This window comes from Callithrix jacchus, chromosome 4 (assembly GCF_049354715.1).
Source record: "Callithrix jacchus isolate 240 chromosome 4, calJac240_pri, whole genome shotgun sequence".
NCBI classification, from domain to species: Eukaryota; Metazoa; Chordata; class Mammalia; order Primates; family Cebidae; genus Callithrix; species Callithrix jacchus.
This window is the reverse complement of record NC_133505.1, coordinates 33,942,792-33,958,279: the sequence shown is the minus strand read 5'-3', so window position 1 is coordinate 33,958,279 and position 15,488 is coordinate 33,942,792. Positions and strand designations below refer to the sequence as shown.

The following is a 15,488-nucleotide window of genomic DNA, read 5'->3' as shown; positions in this document are numbered from 1 at the left end:
ATCTCTTGACCTCCTGATCCACCCACCTCGGCCTCCCAAAGTGCTGGGATTATAGGTGTGAGCCACCGCGTCCAGCCCTTAGTCACGGATTATTGTGCTTTCTCAGATAGTTAAATAAATAATAAGAATAACCAACAGCAGACCATAACTTCCCTGACTTTCACATACCTGTGCAGACTGCTCAGGGGAGAATCAGTCCCCTGGCTCTGAGACACAGCGGGTGGAAGCAGGAGAGTAACTGGATGATGAAGCTGCAGCTGCAGAGGCATCCAAGCCCCTTACCTGCACTCCTCATAGATGTCTCCTCCATTGAATGCCTGTGATGCCCTCTCCTCCATATGCTCCTGCCAGAGTCTCCCCCTCTCCACTGACAGCAGCTCCACCCTTCTCCTCACTTAGTCCAACACGGTGGGTGTCCTTGATTCTTCTTTCTCACACCACAGATACAATCCATTAGCAAGTGCTGTGAAGTCCATCTTCAAATTCATCCAGAATCCCATCACTCCCACCATTTCCCCTGCTCACACCCCAGTCAAGGTAACCAGCATCTCCATCCTGGAATACTGCACTCCTTCTTCACCATTTCCCTACTGCCTCACTTGTCCTCCACCTCTCAATTCTGTTCTCAGCACAGCAACCAAAGGATAAGTCCTACCATGTCGCCTTTTCAAAACTGTCCTCTAACTCTCCATGTCATTCAGAACAAAGGGTTCATCCCACACCCTCCAGGCCTACCTGCTCTGGCCACACCTCTCACCTCATTTCAGTTTCTCTCTGTCCAGCCCTTCTGGCCTCTTCCTCCTTCCAGGAACACAGACACTTTCCTGCCCTGGTGCATCTGCACTGAAGGTTCCTGCCTGAAAAGAGCTTTCCCATCATCCTTGTGGACAGCTCCTCACATCCCTCAAGTCTTCACTCAAAGGTCACATTTGCAAGGAGGCCCATGCTGACCACCCAGCACAACAGCCACCTCCCTGTCCCCACAGCCCACACTCTGGATCACCTGCCCCACAGCACTTGCCACCTTCTAACTCAAGCATTTTCTGCTCTTACTCTGTTTATAGTGTATCTATCATCTGCCTACAGAGGTGTCCAATCTTTTGGCTTCCCTGGACCACACGGGAAGAATTGTCTTGAGCCACACATAAAATACACTAATGACAGCTGATGAGCAGAAAAAACAGAAACAAGAAAGAAAAGTATGTGCATATTTTTCATGGTATCTGCCACCACAGATAAGCAGAGACGTCCTCATATTGGAAGCTGTCCTGGGCCACATGCAGCCTGTGAGCCACAGGTTGGATCAGCTTACATCTAGAATGCACACACAAGGCTGGAAAACCTTGTTTTTACTAAAATGTTTTCTAAATGCGAAAACAGTCATGTACCTAGCAGACAACAAACGTCAGTTGAATGAATGATCACTGAAGGGCACCTCCCTATTCTAAAGGCAATGTCTTTATTAAAGTAGCCTCAGGCCAAATGCTGTTTTGTGGCAGCTACAGAGTAACATCATCTCACACTGACATCAGTGCTGCCAGAGCTTTTCTCTCCAGGGCTGTTTGTGAGGCCCCCCTCCCTCCCTCCTTCCCTCCTCCCACATCAACCCTCCCACTTGCTGCAGCACACAACTACATTTTTCTCTTCAGGAAAGATAACCCTGGGCTTATGGGTCCAATTTTCCAACCACATATGAATCTAAGTCAGCCTCTGCTTTGTAAATCCATGGGTTTGGATTGGAGGCAGCACTAGGATTACTACAACTCAGGCAGGAAGAAGAGTAGGAGAGAGAGCAGAAGAGGCATTACAACAAAAAGTTATCTATGATGAGAAACTATGGGAGCCCTTCTCTCTGCAAGTTTCAGAATCTGCTTCATTTAATAAGGTTGGGGGAAATATGGAAAATATAATCCAGGAAAGAGACCTGGAAGGAGGGCGAGAGGGACAGGGTTCTGAAAATTTGTCTCCAGATACCACAAGGACTTCTATGTGTGGAGACCGCCATAGATGACACTCAAGTCCCTGTGATCACAGGCCGTGGCAGGACAAGGTTCTATTGAAGGGCTAAGGACAATGGAGCAGCAAAGATGACACAGTCAAGCAGTGACCACATAAAGCCCACAGTGGCCTGAGAACCCACTGAGCACAGCCCCATCTATTCTTCACCCCCGCAACAAATCAGCACAAGAAACACGTGGACTGTGCAGGTTCTCAGGTCTTCCATTTATTTTGTCTCTCAAATTTCAGGAATCTTCTCCTTGAATTAACCCATCAATGTCTCATGGAAATAATTTCAAGAAGTAAATTACATTCAGACTCTAATTTTAATAGGAAAGTAAGAAGTTACAGCTCACTGCACCATAAAGTTGAGACAGAGCTGGAGACATTCCAGCCCCAGGTCTCTGGAACAGGAAAGGTGATCGGGAAAGGAATGCAGGTCAGCGTGGGGAAGGGGATCATGCTGGACACGGGGCTGCGCTGGTCTCCCCACCTCCTCATTATGTGACTATAGGGACACAGACACATTCAGATGCCTTTGCAGTAAGAGAAGTCAGGGTTCTTGAAGTCCCAAATCGAAGGTGTGGATAAATCTTGCCTCAGTCCCACACAAGGCAGCTGTCTCACACTATAAAAAAAATTCATTAACAAATTTATGTCAGTCACACTTTAAACAACCCATCACCAGCTCAATACATCCAAGTCAAAGAAACCCCATAGCACAGCTGTGCCCACTGTTCCCCCAATAACCCACACACATCAGCTCCACCCCCCAGGGTCTCACCTTTACAAGCCGTGAGAGACACATCAGAGCCCTGGGCACTGTCGCTGCCTGGGGTAGAACAAAAACAGAACCTGGTCAGAGCCTACCAGAAATGCCCCTAGAGGAGGAACTGTGGACTGGGTGAGCTTCCCCATGGGCTCCCGATCACAATATCCCGATGATCTCAGGGATCAGCCTCCTTCATACTTACTTGCCGCCTGAGAATAGCTTCCTCCTTTTTTATCTGTGGGAAGAAAATATCCTGTGAGGGCTCAGAAAGGTGGCAGGGCCATGAGGTCCTAGAGGAACCTCGTAGTCTTGGACCCCAGAGAAGTTCCCAGAAATGTGTGACTGCAGACTCAGGGAAGGATCAGGAAAAACAAAAAAAGCAGGTGTGGGTCCTGGACCAACTGCCCTCCTAAAAACTGTCCTCAGCAGGGACGTTCCCTTGTGACCTGTGACTGCTGGGATCAGGTCCCCATCACCACAGTCATCAAGGTGATACATCTGTCCTTCATTGTCACAGGTGCTTTACACAAGAGTAAGTGCTGGCACACAGGGCCCAGGCTGGGTCGGCTCATGAGTGTGGATGCTGCTTCCCAGTAACCAGGCAGGGCACACTTCTACCTGGGGCTTGGAACCCTCAGTGGGACAAGAAATCTCAGACCCCACTCCTTACCCCTTCCTCACCTGAGCTCTTCTTCCTACACATCACAGCAGCAACTACAGCTCCGGTGACTACAGCTCCAAAGGCAACCAGGCCAGCAATGATGCCCACAATGGGGATGGTGGGCTGGGAAGGCGGCTCTGGGAAAGGAGGGGAAGGTGAGGGTCCCAGACTCCCAGGACCCAGCCCCTACCCTGCTGAAAGGTTGCACAGTGGCTCCTGCTTTCCCTAAGAGACATGACACACCACCTGCTCCTTACCCCATCTCAGGGTGAGGGGCTCGGGCAGCCCCTCGTGCTGCACATGGCATGTGTATCTCTGCTCCTCTCCAGAAGGCACCACCACAGCAGCCCACTTCTGGAAGTTTCCATCCCCTGTGGGCCTGGTCTCCACAAGCTCCATGTCCTGGGTCTGGTCCTCCCCATCCCGCTGCCAGGTCAGTGTGATCTCCGCAGGGTAGAAGCCCAGGGTCCAGCACCTCAGGGTAGCCTCATCGTCAGAGACGGGGTGGTGGGTCACGTGAGTCTTGGGGGGCACTGAAGGGAAGAGTCAGAAACTTCAGGCACTTTGCATCTCTCATGGGACACCACTGCAGCACCCATGTGACCATCCTGAGAATGGACAGGACACCTGGGATGGGGAAGGGTGCACAGAACGCATACACCAGCCTGGACACTAAGGCACCTGGGATAATCTCCTATTCAGTGGGAAGTCCTAGTCTCTGAGTGGGGAACAGGGGCTTCTGGTCCTGATCTGAGTGGAGGCCGAGGGACTCAGAGGAGCTGGAGTCAGACCCCCGCACACATTGAGTGTGAGGCAGAGGACAAGGCAGGAGAGGAAAATCCTGGTGCCCGGTGCTGCTGTGGGGTCACAGGGGACCCCTGATCAGTATTCCAGGGACTGACTTCCCCTCGTTTCCCTCAGAGACTGCAACCCTTAATTGTATCAGAGAACAGGTCAGGGCCTCCGCAGTCACTCTCTGGTACAGGATCTGGAAACCCAGGAGGATTTCTCTCCCTCAGGACCGGAGGGTGGGTGATATTCTAGTGTTGGTTCCATTTTCCTCCCCTCCTTGGAGAGGCCAGCCTGGGAGGTCTACAGGAGATGAGGGAGGTGCCCCATAGCCCCTGCGGCCCCTGGTACCCGCGCGCTGCAGCGTCTCCTTCCCGTTCTCCAGGTATCTGCGGAGCCACTCCACGCACGTGCCCTCCAGGTAGGCTCTCATCCTCTCAGCCTCATTGGCCGCCTCCCACTTGCGCTGGGTGATCTGAGCCGCCACGTCCGCGGCCGTCCAGGAGCGCAGGTCCTCGTTCAGGGCGATGTAGTCCTTGCCGTCGTAGGCGAACTGGTCATACCCGCGGAGGAGGCGCCCGTCCGGCCCCACGTCGCAGCCAGACATCCGCTGGATGGTGTGAGACCCTGGCCCCGCCCCCGCGTCAGCTCCGCCCATTTTCAGTTTAGGCAAAAGTCCCGGTCCCCGCCCCACCAACCCGCGGGTATTTTTGCCTAAACTGAAAATGAAACCCGGTAAAGGAGCCCGAGTTCCTCCCGGGTCGAGGGTCTGGGCGGGTCCCGCAGCCTCGGGGTGGATCTTGGACCCGGAGACTCGGGGCGACCCGGGCCGTCCGTGGGGTGGGGAGGGGTCGTGACCTGCGCCGCGGGCCGGGGTCACTCACCGGCCTCGGTCTGGTTGTAGTAGCCGCGCAGGGTCCGCAGGTTCACTCGGTAAGTCTGTGCATGCTGCTTGGAGATCAGTGTCTCCCGGTCCCAATACTCCGGCCCCTCCTGCTCCATCCACGGCGCCCGCGGCTCCTTTCTCGGACTCGCGGCGTCGCTGTCGAACCGCACGAACTGCGTGTCGTCCACGTAGCCCACGGTGATAAAGCGGGGCTCCCCGCGGCCGGGCCGGGACACAGAGATATGAAAATACCTCAAGGAGTGGGAGCCTGGGGGCGAGGAAGGGCTGAGACCCGCCCGACCCTCCTCCCGGCGCGGCTCCCCGGGTCCTGCGTCCCAGCCGGGCGGGCCCCTTGCTCCTCCCCGCAGAGGCTGTTTCCCTCCCGATCCCGCACTCACCCGCCCGGGTCTGGGTCAGGGCAAGGGTCCCCGAGAGCAGCAGGAGGAGAGTTCGGGGCGCCATGACCGTCATCCTAAGCATCTGGGGATAATCTGAGTCCGGGTGGGTGACTGGGGACTTTAGAACCGGGACCGCGGGGAGCTGATTGGCTTCTCTGGAAACCCGGCACCCAATGGGAGTGAGAACTGGGTTCGCGTCGTGAGTATCCAGGAAGAAGGACCTGACACAGGTTGGGAGAGGAAGAGAAACTGCGGAGATGGGGAATCCCCAACGCTGCGCCTCCCAATCCATACACCGCCTTCGGGTCCTGAGACCCTGAGAGCCATACCTGGGCCCTGGGACTTCGCCCTGACCCCGCTCCTCCTGTGCCAAGCGCTCTGTGTCAATGTCTCCCTGAGTCTTGGCCCAGGAGCTGCTGAGAAACCAGAGAGAAACCCTCAGCATGGGCCCCGTCCCTCTCCCTTCACTTTTCATCCCGGAATCCCCGTCCCTGAATTGGACTCCCTGCCTCCCACTCTCCTTACCTGTCTCCCTGGACTCTTCTAGAAGAAAAGTCACTCCAGGAAGCTTGGTGCTAGAGAATGAGCTCACGCTCGGAATGGTGTAGAGACAGGGTGTGTTTTTTTTTTTTTTTGGTTCAAATCTGAAAAAATTTTGCCTGAGAGCATGAGATAGCATAGAGACCAGTTTGCTTTTTGTTTATTAACTAGGATGGGCAGCAGAGTCTTGGTAACCCCTGAATGATCAGGAATCTAATCGGTAAAAAATGTGACTTTGGCCCATTGGTATATAAATGTGTCTAAAAGCTCTCATCCGAGACAAGACAAGAAAAAAATAAAAATAAAAAGGTAAAAGCATTGCAACAGGACTCATAAGGCTCCTGTTGTGCTCTCTCAGAAAATGTATCTGTGACTCCAGCTTGTGGTATTTTAAATTTGCCTTCATTCCACAGCTCTGAGTTTCTGTGTGAGTCCAGGACATCTCCTCAGCACAGAGTAGCTCACTGTGTTATGTATGTTGCAACCAGGAGCCAGTACAGACTTCATTCACCTCACAGTCACAAGTGTTCAGTGCAGTCACAATGCCCCTCACCAGTGCTCATGCACTGCCTGATTTTAGGAAGTGTCCACATCTAAATGGTGTGTTTGTTTTATAGGAACACTTAGTACTTTTTAAGCCGGATTAACATAAGAAACAATTAGTTTATAGGCAGACCTACATAAGGTGTTAAAGCGCAACTGCAAAGAACACCCTGAGAGGCTCTGTAGATGGATGTATTAAACATCTATAAAACAATGTGTTTAAACCTAAGAATTCTGCTGCTTTAGAATTCCTTCCTCTGCTCCTTCTCACTTCCTGCTTCTCCAGCCCTTCCCTCCATCCCTCCCATCCCTCAGGCCCTCCTCTCCCCTTAGTCCCCACCACTCTGTCACTCCTGAATTGTGACACTAACACTGTCGCCTTACCTGCTACATGACTGTTCTCTCCACAGTGGTCCTGCTACTGTGAGTCAGAGTGTCTCATTTCTCCCTGTAAAAAAACTCCAGTGGCTCCACCTTGGTCTTGTGAAGCTTCTAGAATGTCAGGCATGTGTCCATATGAGGGTGTACCTGGTTTAGTGTAGGCACTAAATTAATTTTTATTGATGGAATGATTAAAATATGCGTGTATTAAATGGACCACAGAAAATTACAACATATAAAACACTGAAAAAGTTAAGAAATATTTTAAGTAACTAGTGTGCGTATCAATTCATCAATTCATTCCATGAGACTGTTGAGGCTGTGTATGAATTTTATAAAACTGTGTAACAAATTATCACAAATATTGACTTTAAGCAACACCTGTGTGTTGTTGATTTATTTATTCTTAGGGACAGAGTCTCCCTCTGTCATCCAGGGTGAAGTGCAGTCACATGATCATGGCTCAGTGCAGCCTCAAACTCCTGGGCTCAAGGGACCCTACTGCCTCACTCTTCAGAGCAGCTAGGACAGCAGGCAAGTGTCACCACGCCCAGCTAATTAAAAAAAAAATTGTAGAGACAAGTGTCTCACTACATTATCCTGGCTGGTCTCAAACTCCTGGCTGCAAGTGATCCTCCTATGTCAGCTCCTCAAATGTTAGGATCACAGGTGTGCACTACCATGCCTGGTCTAACACCACTCATTTATAGTTCCTTAGTGAGAAATCTGGGCATGATGTGGATGGAATCTCTGTTCTGGGCTTCACAAAGCTGTGTTTTCATTTTGAATTCTCCTTCAGGCTTACACAGAGGTGGCAGAATGCAGTTTCTGGCAGTTGTAAGACAGGTTCCTATTCCTTGCTGGCTGTCAATGTAGAGAACAGGGAGGGCTGTGCTCAATTCCTGGTGCCCACCAGCGTTCTTGCCTACCCAGCCCCTTCATTTTCAAAGCCCACAGTGGAGGAAACCCCTCATGCTGAATCCCTCTCACACCGTGAATCTCTATGCTCAGGAAGAACCCAGCCTTTCAAGGGCTCAGCTGATTAGGACAGTGCAAGCAGGATAAACCCAGCCTAAAGTCAACTAATTGAGGCCCTTAATTATATCTGCTGAATCCCTTCACAGCAGCACCTACCTTAGAGTTTCTTGAATAACTGTGGAAAGGTGAAAGACCAGGAGGTGGTGGTTGGGGGCCATGATAGGATCAGCCTAGCAAGAATTGGCTTTTGTGTTTAATTGAGACACAATTGAAAATTGAAATTCAAGTAATGTGATAATTGTGAATGGTAATAAAATACATCCCCTTCAGCCATGAAAATTCTCCTTACCTTTCACAACTGTTACATGTTTAATATCTTATAGTTAATTTAGGCCAGGCCTGGTGGCTCATGCCTGCAATCCTAGTGCTGTGTAAAGCAGAATTTGTTAACTCCAGAAGTTCAAGATCAGCCTGGGCAACACGGTCAAACCCCCATCTCTGCCAAAAAACAAAGAAATTAGAAAATTAGCCAGGCATGGTGGTTCATGCCTGTAGTCCCAGATACTCAGGAGGCTGAGGCCACAGGATCCCTTGAGTGATCATGCCACTGCACTCCAGCCTGGGTGACAGAGTGAGACCCTGTCTCAAAAATAATAATAATGATGATGATAAATTTAGAGCAAATGCAAATTAATGTGTAGTAATACATCCTCTCTTGTGAAAATTAGTTATTTACTATTGCACAACATATTATGTAAAACTTAGCAGCTCAAAACAACAAATATCCATGGTCTTCCACAGTTTCCAATGTTCGGGAATCCAGGAGAGGTTTCCCTGAGTGCTTCTGGCTCAGGTCCTCTCACAATGCTGCAGTCCAGTTGTCAGCCAAGGGCTGCATCATCTGAGTGCTTCACTGGGGCTGGGGATTCACATGAAACATGGGTCAGTCACACGGCTGTTGGAAAAGGCCTAGTTCCTTGTTGTCTGGTTCCAGAAGGTCTCAGTTCTTAGCCACATGGACCTTCCTGCAGGGCTGCTTGTGGCACAGCAACTGGCTTCCCCCAGAATTCATGATTCCAGAGACAGAGAGAGAGAGAAGGTGGAAGATGCAGTGAGTTTTGGGTTCTACACCCAGAGTCACAAACTGTTATGTCAGGATTACTCTGTTAGAAGTTGATTAGCTCATTCTCACACTGCTATAAAGAAATACCTGAGACTGGGTTATTTATCAAGGAAAGAGATTTAATTGACTCACAGTTCTGCATGGCTGAGAAGGCTGTCACAGGAAACTTATAGTCATGGCAGAAGTGGAAGCAAACACATCCTTCACGTGGTGGTAGGAGAGAGAAATGCAGAGCAAAGTGGGGAAAGCCCCTTATGAAACCATCAGATCTTATGAGAATTCACTCGCTGTCATTAGAACAGCATGGTGGGGGCTGGGGACAGGTGCAGTGGCTCACGCCTGTAATCCCAACACTTTGGGAGGCCCAGGCAGGCGCATCACGGGGTCAGAAGTTCAAAACCAGCCTGGCCAAGATGGTGAAACTGAAACCCCATCTCTATTAAAAATATAAAGATTAGCCGGGTGTGGTGCTGCATGCCTGTAATCCCAGGTACTCAGGAGGCTGAGACAGGAGAATCTTTTGAGCCCAGGAGGCAGAGTTTGCGGTGAGCCGAGGCTGTGCCATTGATTGCATTCCAGCCTGGGCATCAGAGTGAGACTCCATCAAAAAGGAAGAAAAGAAGAAAGAAAGAAAGAGAAAGAGAAAGAAAGAAAGAAGAAAGAAAAAGAAAAAGGAAGAAAGGAAAGGAAGGAAGGAAAGAAAGAAAGAAGAAAGAAAGAAAGAAAGAAAGAAAGAAAGAAAGAAAGAAAGAAAGAAAGAAAGAAAGAAAGAAAGAGGGAGGGCCGGGCGCGGTGGCTCAAGCCTGTAATCCCAGTACTTTGGGAGGCCAAGGTGGGTGGATCAAGAGGTCAAGAGATCGAGACCATCCTGGTCAACATGGTGAAACACCGTCTCCACTAAAAATACAAAAAATTAGCTGGGCATCGTGGCGCGTGCCTGTAATCCCAGCTACTCGGGAGGTTGAGGCAGGAGAATTGCCTGAACCCAGGAGGCAGAGGTTGCGGTGAGCCGAGATCGCGCCATTGCACTCCAGCCTGGGTAACAAGAGGGAAATTCGGTCTCAAAAAAAAAAAAGAAAGAAAGAGAAAGAGAGAGAGAGAGAGAGAAAGGAAGGAAGGAAGGAAGGAAAGAGGAAAGGAAGGAAGGAAGGAAGGAAGGAGGAAAGGAAGGAAGGAAAGAGGAAAGGAAGGAAGGAAAGAGGAAAGGAAGGAAGGAAGGAAGGAAGGAACGAAGGAAGGAAGGAAGGAAGGAAGGAAGGAAGGAAGGAAGGAAGGAGAAAGAAAGAACAGCGTGTGGGAACCATCTTCATGATTCAATCACAATCACCTCCTATGTGGTCCCTCCCTCAATATCAGGGGATTACAATTCACTTGACAATTGAAGATGAGATTTATGTGGACACACAGAGCCAGGCCATTATCAGAAGTGCATATTAAGTCCAAGCCATGCTCAATAGAGGGAAGTAAGTTGCACCTCTAGAAGGGAGCAGTATTAAAGGATTTGCACGTATGTTGAAAGCAAACTTTCAGGATTTTGTAAATTGAAGGCTTCTTTTATCTAATTACTGTTCTTTAATATGGTTTAACCTTTTCTTTTAATTTTATTTCATTTTAAGTTCTAGGGTACATGTGCGGGATGTGCAGGTTTGTTACACAGGTAAACGTGTGCCATGGTGGTTTGCTGCACCTATCAACCCATCACCTAAAGCCTGGCATGCATTAGGTATTTTTCCTAATGCTCCCCCATCACCACCCTCCCACACCAGGCCCCAGTGTGTGTTGTTCGTCTCCCTGTGTCCATGTGTTCTCATTGCTCAGCTCTCAATTACATGTGAGAACACGCAGTGTATGGTTTTCTGTTCCTGTGTTAGTTTGCTGAGGATAATGGCCTCCAGCTTGAGCCATATCCCTGCAAAGGACTTGATCTCATACCATTTTAGGGCTGTATAATATTCCATGGTGTAGATGTACCATATTTTATTTATCCAGTTCATCACTGATGGGCATTTGTGTTGATTTCATGTCTTTGCTATTGTGAATAGTGCTGCAGTGAACATACACATGCAGGTATCTTTATAATAAAATGATTTATATTCCTTTGGTATATACCCTGTAATGAGAATGCTGGGTGAAATGGTATTTCTGGTTCTAAATCTCTGAGGAATTGCCACACTGTCTTCCACAATGGTTGAACCAATTTACATTTCCAACAACAGTGTAAAAGCATTCTGATTTCTCCTCAGCTTCTTTAGCATCTGTTGTTTCTTGACTTTTTAATAATTGCCATTCTGGCTGGCATGAGATGGTATCTCATTGTGGTTTTGATTTGCATTTCTCTAACAATCAGTGATGTTCAGCTTTTTAAAATATGTTTGTTGGCTACATGTATGTCTTCTTTTGAGAAGTGTCTGTTGATGTCCTTAGTTCACTTTCTAAGAAAGTTGTTTTTTCATGTAAATTTGCCTAAGTTATTTGTAGATTCTGGATATTAGACTTTTGTCAGATGGATATAGTGAAAGATATATGGAAAAATTTTTCTCCCATTCTATAGGATGTCTGTTCACTCTGATGAGAGTTCCTTTTGCTCTGCAGAAGCTCTTTTGTTTAATTAGATCACATTTGTCAATTTTTGCTTTTATGGCCGTTGCTTTTGGCAATTTCATCATAAAATCTTTGCCAATATCTATGTCCTGAATGGTATTGCCTAGATTTTTCTTCCAGGGTTTTTATAGTTTTGAGTTTTACTTTTAAGTCTTTAATCCATCTTGAGTTAATTTTTGTGTAAGGTGTAAGGAAGGGGTCCAGTTTCAATTTCCTGCATATGGCTAGCCAGTTCTCCCAGCACCATTTATTAAATAGAGAATCCTTTCCCCACTGGTTGTTTTTGTCAGATTTGTTGAAGATCAAATGGTTGCAGATGTGTGGTCTTATTTCTGAGTTCTCTATCCTGTTCCATTGGTCTATGTGCCTGTTTTTGTACCATTACCATGACATTTGGTTACTGTAGCCTTGTAGTATAGTTTCAAGTCAGGTAGCCTGATGCCTGCAGCTTTGTTATTTTTGTTTAGGATTCTCCTGGCTACACAAGCTCTTTTTTGGATCCAGATGAATTTTAAAATAGTTTTTTTCTAATTCTGTGATAAGCTTCTCTTTTTAAATTAATGATTAAAAGTTTGAGATATCACAGAGCCTTGGATGCTCAGGGAAAAACAGTTTGAGACAGAGAAAGGAGGTTCAACAATATCTCTGAGTTTTTCTTGCAAATATGTTTAATAACAACAATGTTCTCTACAATGAGTTAACACAGTTGCGAATATAGAGTAAGTAGATCAAATAGATTCAAGACTTCAATGCAAAAATACTGCCTTGAAAACAAGTCTTTGTTTTGTCTGAGATGTCACAAATTTAGTGGAGGTAAGCTCCAAGTGCCAATTTTCTTGTTGAAACATCATCTTTATAAAACACTTGCCTACACTAAAAAAAAAAAAAAAACAAAAAAAAACAGACAAAACAAACAACAAAAATGCTGCTCTGTCTGTGGAGGAGCTTGTTTTGTTTCTTTACTTCTCTAACAAACTTGCTTTCACTTAGAAAAACATTGCCAAATGCCTAATCGGATTGCTTTTCATTTACAAAAATGTGAATCTCATACTTCAGTCAACACATCTAGCTTAGCATGATGCCAGTAACTTTGGTTTGACGGAGTTGCCAGAAATAATTAGTTCGAATTGAGAAACAAGTTTTTTTTAAAAAACTGGCTCTTCAGTGGGCATTCTATAATAAACTTAACATCTTTTTTTCTGGCGTTGAATGAGATGTGATAGAAGTGATTCGGACACCACTATGATTCTAAATAGCACTGCTATTATGTGCATCTGAAGTGTGTGTGTTTTTTTAAATTTTTTGAGTCCTCTTGTTTTGCATTCATATTTGCTATTCCATCACTGGTTATTCATTGCTACTATTTTGTGATTTCATTTATTTTGATCAATAATGTGCATTTCCAATTCTGTAGAAGTTTAATTCAGTTGTATGTGTGGTAAAATATAACATCAAATCCTTTGCAAGTTTGAATTACCATGCACATCAGATTGAACATTGTATACTTGAAAATCTAGAGCGATGCCAGTGAGCCAAGGATCAAATGACCTACTTCCAGCCATTTTCATGGCATTTTCAAGGCCATTTTCATGGCATCCACGTCCTGTCTGTCACATGGCTCCTTACAATTCTCTCTGGTTTTCTTCTAATGTAAGTAGTTCTTGTTAAGGATTCTTGTAGTGAACTTTGGTATTCTTTTCTGTCTCCTTTCTACAAAAACCAGGTATATTTTAATTTGAAAAATTCTGTTTAAGGAATTATAATCAAGTAACTATCAGGGTGCCTAGACTGGGGTAAAACACAGAACCTGTAAAGGTACCCTGGGCTGCTGCTTATTCCCATCCCCCAGAAGGAAACTCTATCCTAAGTCTTGTGATTATGATTCCTGTATGTTTCTTTAAATATTAGTTTTGCTGGCTTTTATGCTTCCTGTACAGCAAATTCCTACTACATTTATTTTCCCATAATGCACATTACGTATAGGAGTTATTCATTGTTTGGGAGGGAAAGAAGGAGGAAGGGAGGAAGGAGTGAAAGAAGAAAAGAAGGAAGCAGAAAAGGAAGGAAGGGAAGGAAAGGGAGTGAATAAAAAGTGAGGGTGAGAGTTCCAATGAAAACAGAAAAGAAAGAGAGGGAGGGAGAGACAGGAGGAAAGAAAAAGAAAAGGAATAAAGGAGAGAAGAAACTAAAGGAAAAAGAAAAAATAGGCTTTGAGAAAGTAGAAACCCTATGCATTGCTAATATTATCCAAATGGGGGGAAATAAAACAGGTGTGGATAACCTCTAGAGAATAATGAAAATGTAAGAGGGCTTCATTAGTTATCCTTTGCTGTGTAACAAACTATCTCCAAATTTCATGACTTAAATCAACAAACGTCAACTAACTTAAAGGCATAATACAAGTACTAGCAAAATGGAGCCACTGAAGGTAGAAGAAGTTGAATAAAAAGAGGATATTTTACAAATTGGAACAAGTAAGAGGTCACTGGTGCATGGATGAAAATGATTTTGCAGTCCAAATGCCCCAAAAGCAAGTCCCATCATCGGATTAAAGTTACAGCATTTTATTAGGGTACACACCTGTCAGACAATACGGTGAGAAAGGGAGCTTACCCTGGGAAAGGCAATAGATGAAGATGCAAGTGTCACCCTCAGTGATGGACAGGACAGAAGGTTTACCGGAGGGTCCAAGACCGCAACCTAAGGAGAGTCCAGCAAGGCCATGGAGGAGTCCTGGAGCCAGAGCTGGCCATCAGAGGAGTCCCCTGTCTCCCAGGTGTTGGGAGCCAGCCCCGACCCTCTATGTGGGTGCCCTGAGTCCTAGTGGTGACAAAGGAGTGAGAAAAGAATTAAGACAGACAAGAGTAGAATTCTACAGGATGGGTCCAAGGAGCCAATGCACTTTAGCGCGGGGGTGACCACATTGGTGCTGAGCTCTGGGCTCCACATGCTTTTATTGGGTGCATTATCTTGTTAATCTTGTGGGCTCTGGGGAGGGGAGGTGAAAAGGTTGTTGGGGGAGGGGAGAGCTTGGATCTGCAGCATTCAACAGCAAAAGTGGTTCTAAGAAATGCTAACTTAGGACAGAGTTTTATCACCTATTGTTTATCAAGGTGGATCTGTGAAGAGGCACAGCAGATAAGGCTCCATAAGATCTGACCATGTTCAATGTATTTAAGGGCTTTTACCTCCTGAGCAGGGTGGACAAAGAGCAATCAGAATTACTCCATATTCTGAGAACATAGGCAGAGCCTGTGATGTTCTGGTTATCTCTGTCCTGCAATGCTTTCTGGCTTCTCAAGCTCCTATCTGCAAAGACCCTCACCAGTCTGGTGAGCAGAGGTTGCATTCTTTCCCAGAGTTCTTGCACAAGCCCTCTTTTTTTTTGAGACTGAGTTTTGCTGTTGTTACGCAGACTGGGGTGCAATAGCACAATCTCGGCTCACCGCAACCTCCGCCTCTTGGGTTCCAGCAATTCTCCTGCCTCAACCTCCCAAGTAGCTGGGACTACAGGTGCGCACCACCATGCCCAGCTAATTTTTGTATTTTTAGTAGAGATGGGGTTTCACCTCATTGACCAGGATGGTCTCGATCTCTTGACCTCGTGATCCACCCACCTCGGCCTCCCAAAGTGCTGGGATTATAGGCTTGAGCCACTGCGCTCAGTCTGCACAAGCCCTCTTTATGAGACCCCCATACAGACCCTATGTTGGGAAGAGATCCGGGGACCGAAGTAGTCTTTGCTGCCTTGCAACCACACCGCTGTATTCTGAGACTTTAGAGAGCTCTCAGATGGTCTTTACTATCGGCCTCCTGTT

The 15,488-nt window shown here is 46.9% G+C and overlaps 1 protein-coding gene and 1 pseudogene across 3 annotated transcripts; one reads left to right on the top strand and one right to left on the bottom strand.

Moving 5' to 3' along the window:
* Positions 1-313: 313 nt before the first annotated feature.
* LOC128931925 (uncharacterized) lies at positions 314-1,120 on the top strand (annotated as a pseudogene).
* Positions 1,121-2,197: 1,077 nt separating this feature from the next.
* LOC100406240 (saoe class I histocompatibility antigen, A alpha chain) lies at positions 2,198-5,679 on the bottom strand. 3 transcript variants are annotated; one of them, XM_035297417.3, is made up of 8 exons: positions 5,505-5,599; positions 5,105-5,374; positions 4,572-4,847; positions 3,689-3,964; positions 3,452-3,568; positions 2,973-3,005; positions 2,783-2,830; positions 2,198-2,626 (listed from the first exon to the last, which is right to left on the bottom strand). In XM_035297417.3, exons 1-8 carry the CDS (start codon positions 5,584-5,586, stop codon positions 2,622-2,624), a joined length of 1,107 nt encoding a protein of 368 aa, XP_035153308.3. In that variant the 5' UTR covers positions 5,587-5,599; the 3' UTR covers positions 2,198-2,621. The 3 variants fall into 3 exon arrangements, with proteins under 3 accessions (XP_035153308.3, XP_078224599.1, XP_035153306.3); XM_078368473.1 differs by having other exon boundaries at positions 5,105-5,262; XM_035297415.3 differs by lacking the exon at positions 2,198-2,626 and having other exon boundaries at positions 2,673-2,830; positions 5,505-5,679.
* Positions 5,680-15,488: the final 9,809 nt, after the last annotated feature.